This window comes from Hemiscyllium ocellatum, chromosome 39 (assembly GCF_020745735.1).
Source record: "Hemiscyllium ocellatum isolate sHemOce1 chromosome 39, sHemOce1.pat.X.cur, whole genome shotgun sequence".
Lineage (NCBI taxonomy): Eukaryota > Metazoa > Chordata > Chondrichthyes > Orectolobiformes > Hemiscylliidae > Hemiscyllium > Hemiscyllium ocellatum.
In genome coordinates this window covers 36153527-36170478 of record NC_083439.1, presented here as the reverse complement: position 1 = coordinate 36170478, position 16952 = coordinate 36153527, and the positions used below count along the sequence as shown (strand labels likewise).

Here is a 16952-nt window from a genome sequence, read left to right as displayed (position 1 = left end):
AACCAAGCTAGAGGCATGAACTTGTAAGTTGTTTTTCTGCAAATTACATCAAGTGGAAACCATTTGAATATATTTCAAGAAACAATCACATCTATTATGCTGAAATAACACCATCTGTTTGAGCTCGACAGGAGATATCTACAAGTAAACTGTCACTTAAGTTGGTAACTGCTGTGATTGATGGTTAAGGCCCAGGGAGGGGTGAAGATATTGGCATTCTGTCCAGCTAAGAAATGTATGGAAATGGTCTAGTTTACCCTAGCACTGAAGCCAGGTCTACTAAATGAGAATACCAGCAAACTCCCGATGCTTTGACTATCAGAAAGATAGACCACAATACCTTTCAGGTCTGTACCAAATATTTAGCAACAGAAAAATGAATTGAAACTCTGAAGGAAGGAGAAAGCTGGATTTCCAACAGCGACTGGATTGGATTAAGTCTGAGTTCAACCACAATGTGCTAACGACTGAGAGATTGAGGAAGGCTGGTGAGTCATGGTTAAAGCAGCACAGACTGTTGACGGTGAGTTTGACCAGGTTCCTCACCCCACCCCCATCTTGTGGGCAAAGTGGAAACCAGACAGGATGAATTTAGATACGAAGGAAAAGGGAAAGGCAATGACAGTGACATGTTCCAAAACAACGGGAAGGAAATTAGGTGTCAAATGTGACAGCAGTGGATGACATTTTTCAGACATTGGTAAAGATGAGAATTTTGAAAGGATTTGGATAGCATGAGAGAATAAGGAGACAGCTGTCTTAAGTATTTCAACACATTTAGGCCTATAGTGATAATTTTGGACGAACATTTCCAACTCTAATTTTGCTTCATTGCACTTTCCTCATATCCTTGGTTCTCCAGACTGGCACAATGTCAAACCAAGTTGATTCAGTATAGCTGCAAAATTAGCAAGTGTTTGACAAAGTAGGTGTTGTCCATATAATTCAATCCTTTCCCTAAACTGCTAGGACATATACTGGGGCCAGCTTCATCCTTGTCAGTCTACACTGTGTGTTATCAGTGAAATGGTGGAAGCTATTCTCAGCAGGACTGTGCAGTGGTACATGCTCACTAATGTTTCGTTTGGGTTCTGCCAGGATGCTTGGCTCCAGATCTCATGACAGCCATGATGCAAACATGGGCAATGATGCTGAATTGCGGCGGTGAAGTGAGAGTAATTGCTCTTGGTAGCATTTGACCAATGATCACATCAAGTAGCCTGAGTATCAGGGAAAATCTTTCCATTGGATGGGACAAACGAAAATTATTGTGATTGTTGGAGAACAATAATCTCAGCCTCAGAACATTGCAAAACTTCCAGCAGCATCCTAGACCCACTCATCTTCAGAAGCTTCATCAATGACCTTACCCCATCAAAAAGTCATTAAAGTGGATACTCACTGTTTGTGAAATATTCAGCTCATTCATAGTTCCTCAAGTAATGAAGCAGTCCATGCTTACATGCACTGAGGTCTGGGCAGAAATCAGACTTGGATTCATAAATGGCAAATAATATTTATTCCACACAAATACCAGCAGTAATCCCTTCTAACAAGAAAGTGCTTAAACATTTTCCCTGAATATTCAATGCCATTTCCATAGTTAAATTCACTAATATCACATCCCTTGGGCCACCATTGACGAGAAACTCAACTGGAGCAGTTACATAAAAACTATGGCAATGAGAGCAGGTTAGAGGCTAGGAGGAACCTCAGTAAGTGACTCACCTCCTGACTCCCCAAAGCTTGTCCACTATCTAAAGGGCGGAAGTCAGGAGTCTGATGGAATACTCCCCACTTACCTGAAACAGTGCAGCTCCAACAGTACTCAAGAAGCTTGACACCATCTAGGACAAATCAGTTTGTTTGATTGATACCCCATCTGCAACCTTCAACATTCACTCCCTCCACCACCAGTGAAACGTGACAACAGTGTACACTATCTACAAGCTGCACTTGGCAACTCAATAAAGGTCTTGCAACAGTACCTCCCAAAACTTGTGGCCTCTCCTACTTTGGGATGAAGCAGGGGTGAGTGAATGCCACCGCCTGTTAGTTCTCCTCCAAGATTTCCACCTGCCTCACTTTAGACTATCTTTGTTCCTTCACTGTTGCTGGGTCAAAATCCTTGAACCCCCTTCCTCCTGCATTCAGAGTGTTCCTGCACCAGATAGACTGAAGCAACACAAGGAAGCCCACTGTATCACTTCTCAAAGACAGTTAAGGATGGTCAATTAACACTAACTTGCCAACAATGTTCACAACCCATGAATTATTAACAATGTAGCAATTTCCTTCAAGTATTTATCAAATTCCCTCAATAAGTTTAACTGATTTCAACTCACCAGCTAATGATGGTTATTATTTATATATTCTCACTACTTCATGCTGCAAAAGTTATCCATGACCTTCAATAATCAAAAACCAATTTTTAACGTTTAACCCTGATTTCCCCGTTCAATGAAAGCAACTTTTTGATTTTTTTTTGTTGTATCAATCCTCTTTCAGTTGTTGTCCGTATGTCAAACACTTTTGCTTGACTGTCCCAATATCAGTGAATTCAGCTAATTTCGCTTTTGTGTCCAGCTTATTCCAGGTATATCCACATTGTGCCTTCTCCAGGGTTTCAGTATCCCAGAGTTCTGAAAACTACATGTGCACAGGACCCAAAAGAGACCAAATCCCCACACTGACTGTTTGTCTTTCTATAACCTGGTCTTGTATACTCTCGCGAAAGTAGAACAAAATCAGTTTGGCCTCAAATTATGCACACTTTTGCAATTTTTTTTGTGATTTACACATACAAATTAAAACTTACACAGAACTAAAACCTGTCCTGCAGCTGAGTTCTCTTTCACTGCTGTAAGTCATTGGTCTCCCTCTATATTCAGTTCAAATTGCCGGTCTGTTGTAATCACCTACAATTTAAAGACTAAATATAGATGAAATACCTCTCAAACATCTAAAACTAATGGGAAACATTTCCAGTGATTTTTTTTTAAAAAACGTCCGTTCAGATGTACCTGTATGTGGAATTCGTGTCTAGAGTAAGTTTTTCCACTGCAACTTTAAGCACTAACATTATCCACTGAAATCCTTAGATTATTTGAACATTAAGCTCTTGATGACCAACCGATTGCTTTAAGCATGTGCATCACTGCTGAAGTTCCAAAACACGAAATACAACGTTGGATACTTACAAATAATCAAAATGCAGAATGCATACTCATCTAACTGACCTTTATTTAGTTATAAAGGCACATGGTTTGCATATTCATTAACATTGGGATTAGTGTGTCAATGTTACATGTAAATCTGTCCAGATAACACAGCGATTCTTCAGACTTCACTTGACACAGCTCAGATGACAGAAAAGAAATGATAAAAACAGACTCTGCTTCAGCAGGTTGGTAGTTAAGTTTAATGATTTTTAAAAATGTGATGTAAACATTCAGAATCTTTGATAACTAATTTAAAGCCACCTTATTTCTGAGTATGGAAGCATAATGGTTATGTTACCGGATGAATCATTCAGGGACCTTGACTAAAAATTTTTTTTAAATGAATTCATGTTTCCTCATGGAGAATTAGAATTTAGTTTTTAAAGTTGATATCAGTGAGAGCAGTGATAATGGTGTTAAGAAGGAGGATGTGCTGGAAACTTTGAAACACATAAGGATAGATAAGTCGCTTACATCAGACGGGATATACCCAAGGTTACTACAAGAAGCAAGAGAAGAGATTGACGATGATCTTTGCATCCTCACTGTCCACTGGAGTTGTACCAGATGGTTGGAGGGTGGAAAAGGTTATTCCCTTGTTCAAGAAAGGGAATAGAAATAACCCTGGGAATTACAGACCAGTCAGGCTTACGTATGCAGTGGGCAGATTATTGGAGAGGATTCTTGAGAGACAGGATTTATGATTACTTGGAAAAGCATAGTTTGATTAGAGATAGACAGCATAGCTTTGTGAGGGGCAGGTCATGCCTCACAAGCCTTACTGAATTCTTTGAGGATGTGACAAAGCACATTGAAGGTAGAGCAGTGGATGTGATGTATATGGATTTTAGCAAAGCTTTTGATAAGGTTCCCCATGGTCGGATCATTCAGAAAGTAAGGAGGCATGGGATACAGGGAAATGTGGCTGCCTGGATACAGAATTGGCTAGTCCATAGAAGACAGAGGGTGGTAGTAGATAGATAGAATGTATTCAGCCTGGAGCTCGGGGACTACTGGTGTTCCACAGAGATCTGCTCTGGGACCTCTGGTCTTTGTGATTTTTGTAAGTGACTTGGATGAGGAAGCTGGAAGGGTGAGTTAGTAAGTTTGTTGATGACACAAAGGTTAATATGGAGGGCTGTTGTACGTTGCAACGGGACATTGACAGGATGCAGAACTGGGCTGAGAAGTGGCAGATGGCGTTTAACCTGGAAAAGTGTGAAGTGATTCATTTTGGAAGGTTGAATTTGATTGCCGATTACATGGTCATAGGCAGGATTCTTGGCAGTGTGGAGGAACAGAGAGATCTTCAGGTCCATGTCCATAGATGCCTCAAAGTTGTCAACCAAGTTGATAGGGTTGTTAAGAAGGCATATGGTGTGTTCACTTTCATTAGCAGAGAGCTTGAATTTGAGAGTTGCGAGGTTATGCTGCACCTCTGTAAAGCCTTGCGTAGACCACATTTGAAATATTGTGTTCAGTTCTGTTTGCCTCATTATAGGAATGATGTGGTAGCTTTACAGAGGGTGCAGAGGAGATTTACCCAGATGCTGCCTGGACTGGAGGGCATGTCTTATGAAGAAAAGTTTGAGGGAGCTCGGGCTTTTCTCATTGGAGCGAAGAAGGATGAGAGGTGACTTGATAGATGTGTACAGGGATGATGAGAGGGATAGATAAAGTGAATAGTCAGAGATTTTTTTCCCAGAGCAGAAATGGCTATAATAAGGGAGCATAATTTTAAGGTGATTTGAGGAAGATTTAGGGGAGATGTCAGAGGTAGGTTCTTTACACGAAGAGTGATGGGCGCGTGAAATGCACTGCTAGCAGTGGTAGTAGAGTCAGATACATTTGGGACATTTTAAGTGACTCATGGATAGGCATATGGAGATAGTAAAACGTAGGGTATGTAGGTCAGTTTGATCTTCGAGTAGCATAAAACATCAGCCCAGCATCTAGGACTGAAGGGCCTGTACTGTGCCATACTGTTCTATGTTCTATGATTCAGAAAGCTTTGTCCTGTAGCAATACAGGATTGGTCTTCCAAGTGTCTCATATTGTTTTTTCCGAAATAAGGCTTGTGCTAGCAGCAGTGCAGTTTAGCAATCATCAGAACCGTCAGGGCAGAAGAAAAGAAGTCCTGAGCATATTTCTTAAATGGTGAGAGAGTGGGAAGTATAGTTGTTCATAGGAGCCTGGAGTCCTTGTTTATGAATGACTGAAAGTTAGCATGCAGATGCTGCATGGAATTAGATTGGCAAATGTTATGTTGATGAGCAAGAGGCTTCGAGACACAATAAAGATTGAGTGTAAAGATATCTTGTAATTGGATAGAGCTTTCCTGAGTCCTCACTTGGAATATTGTGTACAGTTTTGATCCCCTTGTCTAAGGAGGAATACATTTTCCATAAATGAGTGCAACAAAGGTTCATCAAATTCATCCCTGGATGATGAGATTGGCTTTGAGGCGAGGGGAAACTGGGCCTTTAATCTTTGAGTTTCATAGAGTAAGGGGTAACCTTTTTGAAACTTAAAAAATTCTTAGAGAATGTGACAGGATGGCTGTGGATAAGACTTCCATTTGACTGGTGACTCTACAATCAGGAGACATCACCCCAGGACAAGAGACAGACCATTGAGGACTGAGATGAGGTGGAATTTCTTCACTAACGCGGTGGGGAATCTTTAGAATTCGCTACCCCAGTGAGCTGTGAAAATTCAGTCATTGAGCAAGAGAGAAATGGATAGGTTTCCTGAGACTAATGTCCTCTAGGGATAAGTGCAGGAAATTGGATTATTTATCCCACATTTGCTGTAATTCTGGATATAGGTATCCTCCAGTGGTCCTTTAGGACTCCTTGCAATTGTTCATAGCTGTCTCTGCACCATACCTGTGATAGTTTCATTTGATATAAGTAAAACTTGACAGCATAGTATTGGAGAACCAGTTTCCAATAAACATCTGAGTATTCAATTGCAGTGTTCCTTGGGCAGAAATTGTGACTTCATTCTGCTTTCCCTTCAGACTTCTTTGTTCACCCTCTAGATGCTCCGTGTTGAATCTCTTACACTAAGAGCAGTCCCAGGCCTTCGGCCTAAAATGTCCACATGCAACAGAATTGGTTCAATCATTTCTTTCTCAGATAATTAGGGTGGCACGGTGGCACAGTGGTTAGCACTACTGCTTCACAGCGCCAGAGACCTGGGTTCAATTCCCGCCTCAGGCGACTGACTGTGTGGAGTTTGCACGTTCTCCCAGTGTCTGCGTGGGTTTCCTCCGGGTGCTCCGGTTTCCTCCCACAGTCCAAAGATGTGCGGGTCAGGTGAATTGGCTAAATTGTCCGTAGTGTTAGGTAAGGGGTAAATGTAGGGGTATGGGTGGGTTGCGCTTCGGCGGGTCGGTGTGGACTTGTTGGGCCGAAGTGCCTGTTTCCACACTGGAAGTAATCTAATCTAATCTAATCTAATCACACCCCAACTCCAATGTACCCAATCATATTGATGCTATGTACATGTCCTAGTACACATGATGTTTGGGCCCTGTTACCGCTGTATTCAATCTCATCATGAGCTCCCAATTTCTTTGGGTTAATAACCCATATTAGTAAATATGCAGATAAGCCTCGGAGATATGCTGCGATGTGACTGTGACCTCTGGAGTCATGTGTTAGAAACTGTGCAAGTAGTTGTAGTTAGAGCAAGTGCAAGTAGTGATGCCCGATGTTGATATCTGGTGCATAGTGTCACTAAAGAATCACCTCAAGGTTTAGCCTGATCTTACCTGCAACTGACCCAAACCAGACCAACCCGTCCTGCAGATGCTGAAACCAACCAGTTTACTGGCCACAATCAAATTGGAAAGGCATTGAAGGAGGTCACTTAACCCACAGCATTCACCCAGGTCTTAAAACATCTTGTTTGAGAAAAAGAGACCTTGCAAAAGAGGTCTATGAAATTGACTGAAGTGTGCCAAGGTGAATATTATGAAGTAACCAAAGAAGTTATAATTTGGACAAAAGAATCGAAATTTGATAATGCGCATGGCTATGCGGCTGGGGTGGTGGCGCAGTGAGAGTAAATGTCAAGATAATGAGTTACACATTTGGAGTCCCTCTTTGGCTTGTCTAACTCGTAGCCTGGCAGAGCAGTTCCCAGTTTGCAGTTGTTTGCACTGAATCTACTTCCAGGCAAGGCAGCAGTCTTTGATTCTTTCCGACCTTCGAAACACTAATCTCCTAACACCAACACCAGTGTGGTTTTGATGATGGTATATATGGTTCTTACTGTACTTGTTTACTGTGGCACAACCAATCCTTCTATTGAACCAAAAACAGTGTTCAGAATTCATAATGTATCGTATGTCCTGCCATATTCTATAGCCATAAGTTGGGTTTTACAGGCTGGTAGACATCCATCTAGATGCATATGGAATAAACATCATCTTTAGATGAATCAGTGTGGTGCCTGCTTAAATGATCAGGACAGGTTGCGACCTCAGATTCACATTAATGTCTACTCAGTCAAGAGTACTCAGATTGACTCGGATACTGATGGTCATTGTTTAGTTATGTACATCCTGTGCATTGCAGTGTGTACAGCGAAACGGTATGGGCATTCTGCAGCAATGATGTGAATGGCTGCCTTGTTTAATGCACCTTTTTTTATGTCTCCGGTGAGAGTGACAGCAGGTGTAGTAGATTGCATGAATGTGCTAGATCAATATAATCTCACTCCTGGAATGGTGAATGGACCTCTCAACTTCCTAGTGACCTCTTTAAGATCGCAGTGGGATCCTGGGAGAGATCCAAGATAGTGACAGGAAATAGTTCACAATGTCTCACAGTTGGGAGGAGTAATGTTGCAATTTCATTGCCTCATTAAAGTAAGTGTACAATTTTGTTTGATTGAGGGGATAAAATATGATGGGTTAGAAGAACAAAGGGTTATGGGGTGCAGGCATGAAGGTGGGTCTGAGACAACAGCCAAATCAGCCATGATGGTACTGAATGGTGGAGCAGGGCTGAATGGCGTATTCCTAGTCCTAACTTCTGTGTCCCAATGAAGAACCAGTTTGGAGATCTTTGAGAGTTGTGTGATGTAGGGACCCATGTATCACCCAGTCATTCTGTTCTCTGAATGTACATTTCTGGAAAAGATATAGCTGTTATATCCAATCCATGCCCCCTCAGATAAACAAATATTATTTGCACTCAGCATTACCCTGTTGCATGACTCAGATTACATTCACTACTTTAAAACTCCTCTGCATTTATACAGCTCCTATGACAACCTCAAGAACTCCAAATTGCTTCTCTCTTCAATTAAATTCTTTTAAAATGTTGTCATTTTTGTAATGCAGAAAACACAGTGCCGGCACGGTGGCTCAGTGGTTAGCACTGCTGCCTCACAGCGCCAGAGACCTCAGGCAACTGTCTGTGTGGAGTTTGCACATTCTCCCCGTGTCTACATGGGTTTCCTCTGGGTGCTCCGGTTTCCCCCCACAGTCCAAAAAAAAATGTGCAGGTTAGGTGAATTGGCCATGCTAAATTGTCCATAGTGTTAGGTGAAGGGGTAAATGTAGGGGAATGGGTCTGGGTAGGTTGCTCTCTGGAGGGTCAGTGCAGACTTGTTGGGCCGAAGGGCCTATTTCCATACTGTAAGTAATCTAAAACACTGCAACCAGTGCACTGTGAAATTCCACAAATATCAACAAGGGAATGACCAGATAATCTACTTGTGATGTTGATTGAGGGATAAATAATTGATCAGAACACCATGGAAAATTCCTCAGTTGTTCTTCCTTGAAATAGTGCTGTGGAATATTTTCCGTCCACCTGTGAGGTCAGATGTTAAACAGATTGTGTGTAAGATCGGACCTCCAACAATGCGGCAGCACCTCCCTCCATACTGTACTGCAGTGTTCAGCTTAGATTCTGTACTCGCTCTACCACTTCCTCTTGCAGCTCGTTCCATACACACACACCACCGTCTGTGTGAAAATGTTGCCCCTCAGATAACCTTTTAGATCTTTCCCCTTTGCCTTATACCTATGCCCTGTAATGTTGGTCTCCTCTACCCTGGAGAAAAGGCCTTGACTATTCATCCCATCCACACTCCTCATGATTTCATAAATACCTCAGCTTCCTACATTCCAAGGAAAAAACTCCCAGCCTCTCTTATCTGATGATATCACAGTCTTTTTGGTGGAGGAACAGTGATTCTTGCACAAGTTCCAGTGGAGGCTGATGTGACAAACCTGACCGAAATCAAGGGTCAAGAGTAGTTTTTATTTGTCATTTCTCCCAGATTCGACGGGGAGTTACAGTAAAAACGAGACAGTGTTCCTCCAGGACCAAGGTGCTACATGGACAGCACAAACCACATGATCACGCGAAGGGCAACATAAACTGCATAAGAAATGCAAGACAGCAGAGTAATTCCTGACATGTCAGGACAACAGGCACCATGGTGTACAAATTACAGTGTAATAAGAGAATGGTAATTAATAAAACATTGTTTCGAACAGCAATTCAATAGGTTTCTGATGGAATAGAGTCCGTCATACCGTGTTAAGAAGCCTGATGGCGTGGGGGTCAAAACTGTTGCATATTCTGAACGTGAGAGACCATATACTCTGGTATTTTCTGCCAGATGGCAGGAGGGAGAAGAGTTTCAGTGAGGGGTGTGTGGGGTCTTCCACAATGCTCTTAGCCTTTTGGATGCAGTGTGTGGTGTAAATGTCAGTAATGGAGGGAAGAGAGACCCCAATGATCTTCTCGGCTCTCCTCACTATCCATCGGAGTGTCTTACAATCCGAACCAGGCAGGGATGCAGCAGCTCAGGGTACTCTCAATGAACCCTCTGTAGAATGTGGTGAGGAGGGGGGTGGGAGGTGGGCTTTCCTCAGCCTGTGCAGAAAGTTGGGGGGCCAGGTGAGATTCTCCACCAGGTGTACGCAAAGAAATTTGGTGCTTTTCACGATCTCCACAGGGGGAGCAGTCGATATCCAGTGGAGAGTGGTCGCTCTGTGCCAATCCTGAAGCCAACACCCATCTCTTTTGTGTTGTCCACGTTCAGAGACAGGTTGTTGGTTCTGCACCAGTCCGTTAGCTGCTGCGCCTCCTCTCTGTATGCCAACTCATCTTCCTGCTGATGAGACCCACTACAGTCATATCATCAGTGAACTCGATGATGTGATTTGAGCTGGGCATCGCTGCACAGTGGTGCGTCCGCAGGTGAACAGCAAGGGATTGAGCATACAGCCCTGGGGGGGTGGGGGTGGGGAGGAGGAGGGTCCCCATGCTCACTGTGACGGTATTGGAGATGCTGTTCCCAATCCAGACTGACTGAGGTCTCCCAGTCAGGAAGTCCAGGACCCAGTTACAGAGGGAGTGATGATAGGGTGCATAGTTACATCTGGTAATAATGTATTGATTCCAGTTTTTGATAAATTCGATTTGACCTAGTGATTTTTTTTTTCTTGGGGCTCTCTAAATCATTTAAATTTTATTTAAAGAGTAGAAAGGAGGACTAGTGGCAGTGGCTAGTGACCGACAGCTACAACAGTGCCTACAATCGATGACAGAATAAATGAAAAAGCTGTAACATTGAGTGACATCTCTCTTACCCTTACCCAGCAGTGTCACAGGAGTTAACACTCCACCTGCAATTTTTTTATTTCACAGCAAGTTCACATTTGTTGTTTGAGTGTTTTTGCTGATATTAAAATGGAATATTTGTGATGCAATGTGCACAAGACATTATTGTTAATGTTGTTGCAGAGGGAACTGGATCCAAGTTGGCCTTTGTTACCCCAAGAGAACAGTTTTTAAGGTTATGTCTGATATATACGATCGATCGAGCGGAAGAGTACACAGTGTGAAACGGTATAAAGCAGCAGCATCCTTCAATATCCTGCAGAAACATCCAGACAAGAGTGTGTATTACTTTGACAGCAGTGCGGGGTAAGTCTACGTCTTATTTATAGAGGAAAACCATAGTTACTGTGTAATTGATTGGAGCAGCCTGAGAGGAAGGACCGAACAAGAGAAAGTCAAGGCCTTAGAAGGCTGGAAAGAATCATTGTCATTAAATCATTGTCATTAGGGCACAGAGGAAGGCTATTCAGCCACTCGGCCTCATGCTAACTCTTTGTAGAGCAATCCACAAGATCCTTTGCTGTATTCCCATAAGCTTGTTAGTTTATTTCCTCACGTGTCCATCCATTTTCCAGCCACCGTGCTGCCCTTAATATCCTGCCTTACCATCAATGCTTCCTGCTGCCAGCCCCCTGCCCCTCTGTATGCTCTGTAGACCTGTGCAATAATTCAATTCATCCCTTTGATCAAAATGTAGAACCCCACTCTTCTCTGTTTTGATCTTCTATTGATCTCAGAAAATGAAGTGATGGAGTCAGGAGCATAAGAGTGCCAATTGAAGGGATTGGCACGTGGAATCAAGTTAGTGGAGCTGGGACTTGGGGGATCTTGTCCCTTGGAGGAGAAAGAGAAAAGCCAAATAGGGTCTGGGAATTGCCCACACAGAGGCTAGGGTGTAAAGTCTCATAGCATCTGTTGCTTATAGAGTTGGGATCAATGATATCACCTGCATGGCAGGGACTCTTTCTCTTGGTCTGAGTTCTGGGAGATTTCAAGTTTTCGAGTTCTAGGCTGTGACAGCAATGGTGAAAAAGTAATTTGAAAATGGGTTCTCTGCAAGTGGGGGAATGGGTGGAAGAGAGCTTCACCCTGGTACACAGGTTAGCTCTTGCTGATGAGCAAGAACCAATGGAAGGTCTCCAATTATGTACAGCAACAGCCAAACGAGGATGACTCCAGCTGAGGGGAAGAGGGCGATTATGTTGTGAATATTTTTCAGGAAGTGATATTTATGCAGTAATGATGACTATTTAGATAGAAATGGTGTGTAGGGATATTGGGGGAAAGGGAGGACATTGGCACTAGGCAGTACCACAGTGCTGGCACAAATGGTCTCCATCTTTGCTGTAACAATTCTGTGATTCTGAAGGTGCACGCACTGAAGGAGGATTTAGCCAAACCAAAGGCTTGAATCTCTGGCAGTGGGGCTGGGTAATAAACGAGCCTCTGCAAGAGGCACCTTTTATAAACACCGAAGGGATTAAATGTGAGTTCTAGGGAGCCAGAAATACTATCTGAAAATCAATCCGAACCCATTTTAGGTCTGATGCCTTTCATGTAGTCATTGGATTGGGATGTTTACAGAATGGGGCTTTGCTGCTCCTCTCTTACTGTTGGTAACACAGATGCAATGAAATTGCTTGTGATCCCTGACAGACCCTTGTTGTGTTTAGTAACCTCAAGTTAGTTTGTGGAAAGCTCGAGGAATCCCTCCATTGCTCTTTACAATTTTCTTGGTTCCTCTCAGGATTCTTTTTCTTATCCTTCAAGCAAAACATGTGCGGAAAGGCCACAGTTATTGCTCCAAACACGGCTGTGAGCGTGTGAAGATTTTGTCGCACGTCATCTCCTGGGAAAGCAGTGACTGCTTGCGGAAGGGCCACTCAGTGAAACACTCAAGCGAGGCAGCCCATCTCATCACTCTGACCGGACGGGTGGCTGCTCCTTGCAGACACTGTGGTGCCCCACAGGTACGTTGTCCATCGACTGGCATCCCTCTTGAAGGAAGCAAGTGGGTCACCTGGATCGTTGTTTAGAGCAGTGAAACTCAGCAAGAAGCTGCAGTGCACATTGAGTGAAAGAGCATCAGATCTTAAAGGGTTAATTTGTGAGGCCAGATCTCTCAGACTAAGGTTGGAAGTATGAGGATTGATCTAAAGTGATAAACGATCTGGGAACGATACAGAGAAACCATTCTCTGTACCAAAGGAATTTAGAGCAAAGCATTTCAAACTTTGCAGGACTGAAATCAGGAAGCAGTTGGTCCCACAATATCTAGGAGAAACTGAGCTCGCTCAGGGGTGGTACGGTGGCTCAGTGGTTAGCAATGCTGCCTCACAGCACCAGAGACCCAGGTTCGACTCCAGCCTCGGGTGACTGTGTGGAGTTTGCACATTCTCCCTGTGTCTGTGAGGGTTTTCTCCGGGTGCTCCAGTTTCCTCCCACAGTCCAAAGATGTGCAGGTCAGGTGAATTGGCTAGTGTTAGGTGCATTAGTCAGAGGGAAATGGGTCTGGGTGGGTTTCTCTCTGGAGGGTCAGTGTGGACTTGTTGGGCCGAAAGGCCTATTTCCACATTGTGGGGAATCTAATCAAGAAAAGGCAGTAGGTATTGGAATCAACTGAAGCATTCCAAACTAAGATCAGTTGCTTCTGGATGGAGAGTGAATGGATTTAAGGTCAACTATGATTGAAATGGATAGTGGCACAGACTTCAGGGATTGAATAACTTTCTCTGTTCTTGTGTGGCTACAAATATTGGGAAATTGCATAAGAAAGAACATGAAGCTGTAATGAGCTGCACCCCCAAATTATCTTCTGTTCATTTAATTGGAGAGGAGTGGACTGAGCTGTTCAGTGGGTGCATCCTCCCATCCCTGTATTCAGCGCACTTGTTATAAGGGCCAGGAAGGTCCAACTACATATGAACCCATGTGAATTGTGAAGGATTATTAACCTTTTTTATTTGTCTAGTTAAATTTACAAATACACTTGGTTTGTCAGGCAGCCTTTGTTAAAAACATTGGTTGTCATGCATGGTAATTAATAGCAAATGCCCATTGCTCAGTGAATATTTGAAGTAAAATGCCTTTAGATTAAAGAGGATTTTTATAATACAGTGGGTGATTTTCAAAACAACAGCAAAAATGTTACAGTCAAGTCAATTTGACAATCCCTCACTCCGTGGGAGTCTAGACTTGAAGAAAGAGCAGATCAGATAAAGGCATCAACCCTGGTTCCCCAGTTTTCTGATTCTGTCTCAGACTGCTGACAGGCAGCTCAAGAATTTGGTAAATTTCTCTGATTTGTTTGCAATGTGGGTTCATTTGCAGTTCCTTAACTTTGGATGTTATCAACAATTGTATGGTATTTTTAAAATTCCAAGTATGGCCTAACAGGAATAGAATGACCTTTTCTGCAAAAGTAGTTTAATTGTATTAATTCCGCATGTTAAACAGTTTCTCATTATGAAGCACAGCCTGGAGCTTGAACTTTATATTCTTGCTTCTATTGATAGCCCTACTTCACTAATTGCAACATTATGTCCTTGTAATTGGAGTTTAACATGATAAGAATTTGGCTAACTGACCAATCTTTTCATCATGAAGTTTCTGGTAAATGTGAAACTTGATAATGAAACTTTGTGACAGCTGTTGTACTTATTTTATATATGTTGGTCAGAAAAACTGGAACCAATTGCTCTAAATATGTTAAACTAACTCTATTCCCTAAATCTATTTGTATTCTTGTTGTAACAGTCCCCAGGCAATGTTCCCCAATTTGTTACACTCTAAACAGAATAGTCTAAACCAATGAGCTCTCTTTGCAATGTGTTTTGTCATTAGCATTGACAGTAGATTGGTTAAAACTTTTCTGCCTGATTTCTTTTGGCAGTGGCTGACTGGCATTTGAATGAGAGTGAGTCTTTTTTCTTTCCTTTACCTGTAGTGCCAGAGTGTTTAAATGGTTGTTCTCAGCTCTATGACCATCACAGCACACAGTTCACACAATAAGATACCAGGCCACTAACACGCATGAGCTAGAGATGAAGTTTGGTTTGTTCAGTTAAGAAACTAAGAAAAAAATACAATATCAATGTGTTTGAATTTATCCATCAGTCCTTAACATCTCCATTGTAGAATCTCAGCCTAGCTGAATAGCCTGTACTTTCACAAGACTTGAGAACAGTTTTTGAAAGAGTTCATAGTTCACCCTTGCGTGCTAAGTATGTACAGTTTGAGGCTTTTCCTGGTACACGTGTGAAATAGGAGCAGAAGCAGACCATTCAGCCCCTTCAGCCTGTTCTGCAATTCAATAAAGTTATGACTGATGTTATGAATTCCACATTGCCATCTATCCCCAATAACCTTTGATTTTCCTCCCTAATAAGAATATAATTACCTCTGCCTTAAAAATATTCAATGATCATCTTTCTTAAAAGGTGACCCCTCAATTTAAAACAGTGCCCACTTATTTTGGACTCGCCCTCAAAAGGAAATGTCATTTCCATGTCCACTTTGTCAGGGCCATTCATGATCTTACTCATTTCACTAATGTCATCCCAGTGCCATACGTGGGTAACGTATTTCTGATTTTAGTGAGGAGTATGTCCTTCCATCCTGAGAAGATTTATAAACTTTGTTCTTTACAAGAGACTTTGGAGTTAAATTCTCAAAGCTCTTTTCGCGCAGGTGATTGTTGTTTCACGCAACATTAAAAATATTAACAACTGTCTTAGGGGCAAAAACAGAAATTGCTGGAAAAGCTCAGCAGGTCTGGTGGCATCTGTGGATAGAAATTGGAGTTAACATTTCAGGTCCAGTGTCCCTTCCTCAGACATTCCTGCGCTTTTCTAGCAATTTCTGTTTCGATTTTTGATTTTCCCTCAGAAATTGCTTCCCTCAACCACCCCCTTCCTCACATCCTTCTGACATCTTCATACCTGGGCATGCTTAGCTCCAATTTTACCAAGGACCTCTCTCTCACTCTTTGTGCAGTACATGAGTGAGAAAATTTAATCAACTTAGCTTCACCCCTCCCTCATTGTTATGTGGTCCACCTTCAATTCATCGTTTCATCCTTCAACTATCTCTATTAGGTCTTTATTTGGGTTAGGCTGTCAACCAATGTTCACTGTAAACCCCTAAGTCTCTCAGATACCTTGGTTTCACTTCCTTCCAGCTGCTTTCTGTACACCTTCTCCCATAGCTGTGCAAACTGCATCCTACTGAGCAGGGTTTAATGGGAAATCAGTGGATTCTCCAGCTGCCACCCTTCTATTTGGTTAAGTTCCTGTCCGCCACCAAACGCAGCAGAGGGTGGGGTGGGCGAGTGCAATTAATTCCTCCTACAGTAACTAATGCCAAGCCATTTATGCATAACAGACTTTATCGTTTATCTAATAGTGGGCAGAGTCATGACAGATATCCTAGCACCCTGAGAAAAGTCAAACAATTGAATTCAGTGAATGTTTTACTTTTTACTGTGAAATAGCCAGAAATCCCCATGCAGTTTTCAGTGTTTCCCTGTTTGTTTGCTCACAGTCAGTGAATTAACAAAAATGTTCATCTTATTGTTAAGGCTCAGATGGCATTATCTATATCTTTGTTGTCTCCCTAGGTTGCTATAACAAGTGACCCACACAGAGGGTACATCAAAATTGAGATACAGTCACAGAGCACAGGAGACATACAAAATGGGCAGAAATTCTCTTTCATTAAGGTAACAGCAACAAGTTAGTTTATGTTGATTTTGACTTCCTTTTCAGATTGGAACTTCGAAGGGCAAAACAGTCATTCTCTTGAATTTCATTTAATTATTACATCAAGGTATTTTGATACAAAATTTGATCAAGAGGAGCAAAAAAAAAGTTTTTCTTGTTAATCTGAATTTATCATCTAAATGATGTTGGACAGGGCCTGCACTTCACAACAACCTGTATTTTTTGATGAAGGAAGAGGAAATTGAGTATGTGTTAGCCTGCTGGTTAGGGTAATAGTTTCAGCTTCAGAGCTTGAATCTCATTATAGCCAACAAGGAGCTGATTTTAATACACCCCGTCATTAGTTGGTTGATTTG

General features: G+C 42.2%; 2 protein-coding genes across 4 annotated transcripts in view; both read left to right on the top strand.

Annotated features, from left to right (window-relative positions):
- LOC132834271 (cell migration-inducing and hyaluronan-binding protein-like) overlaps positions 1–16952 on the top strand; it is a 238697-nt gene that overhangs the window by 59300 nt on the left and 162445 nt on the right. The gene's annotated exons all lie outside the window — the stretch shown is intronic.
- Positions 1–16952, top strand: part of LOC132834270 (inactive cell surface hyaluronidase CEMIP2-like) — a 184724-nt gene that overhangs the window by 141892 nt on the left and 25880 nt on the right. For both annotated transcript variants that reach the window (XM_060852976.1, XM_060852975.1), the window contains exons 20-22: positions 11000–11182; positions 12624–12846; positions 16494–16595. In XM_060852976.1, the coding sequence (XP_060708959.1) occupies positions 11000–11182; positions 12624–12846; positions 16494–16595 (508 nt within the window). The remainder of the gene's footprint in view (positions 1–10999; positions 11183–12623; positions 12847–16493; positions 16596–16952) is intronic.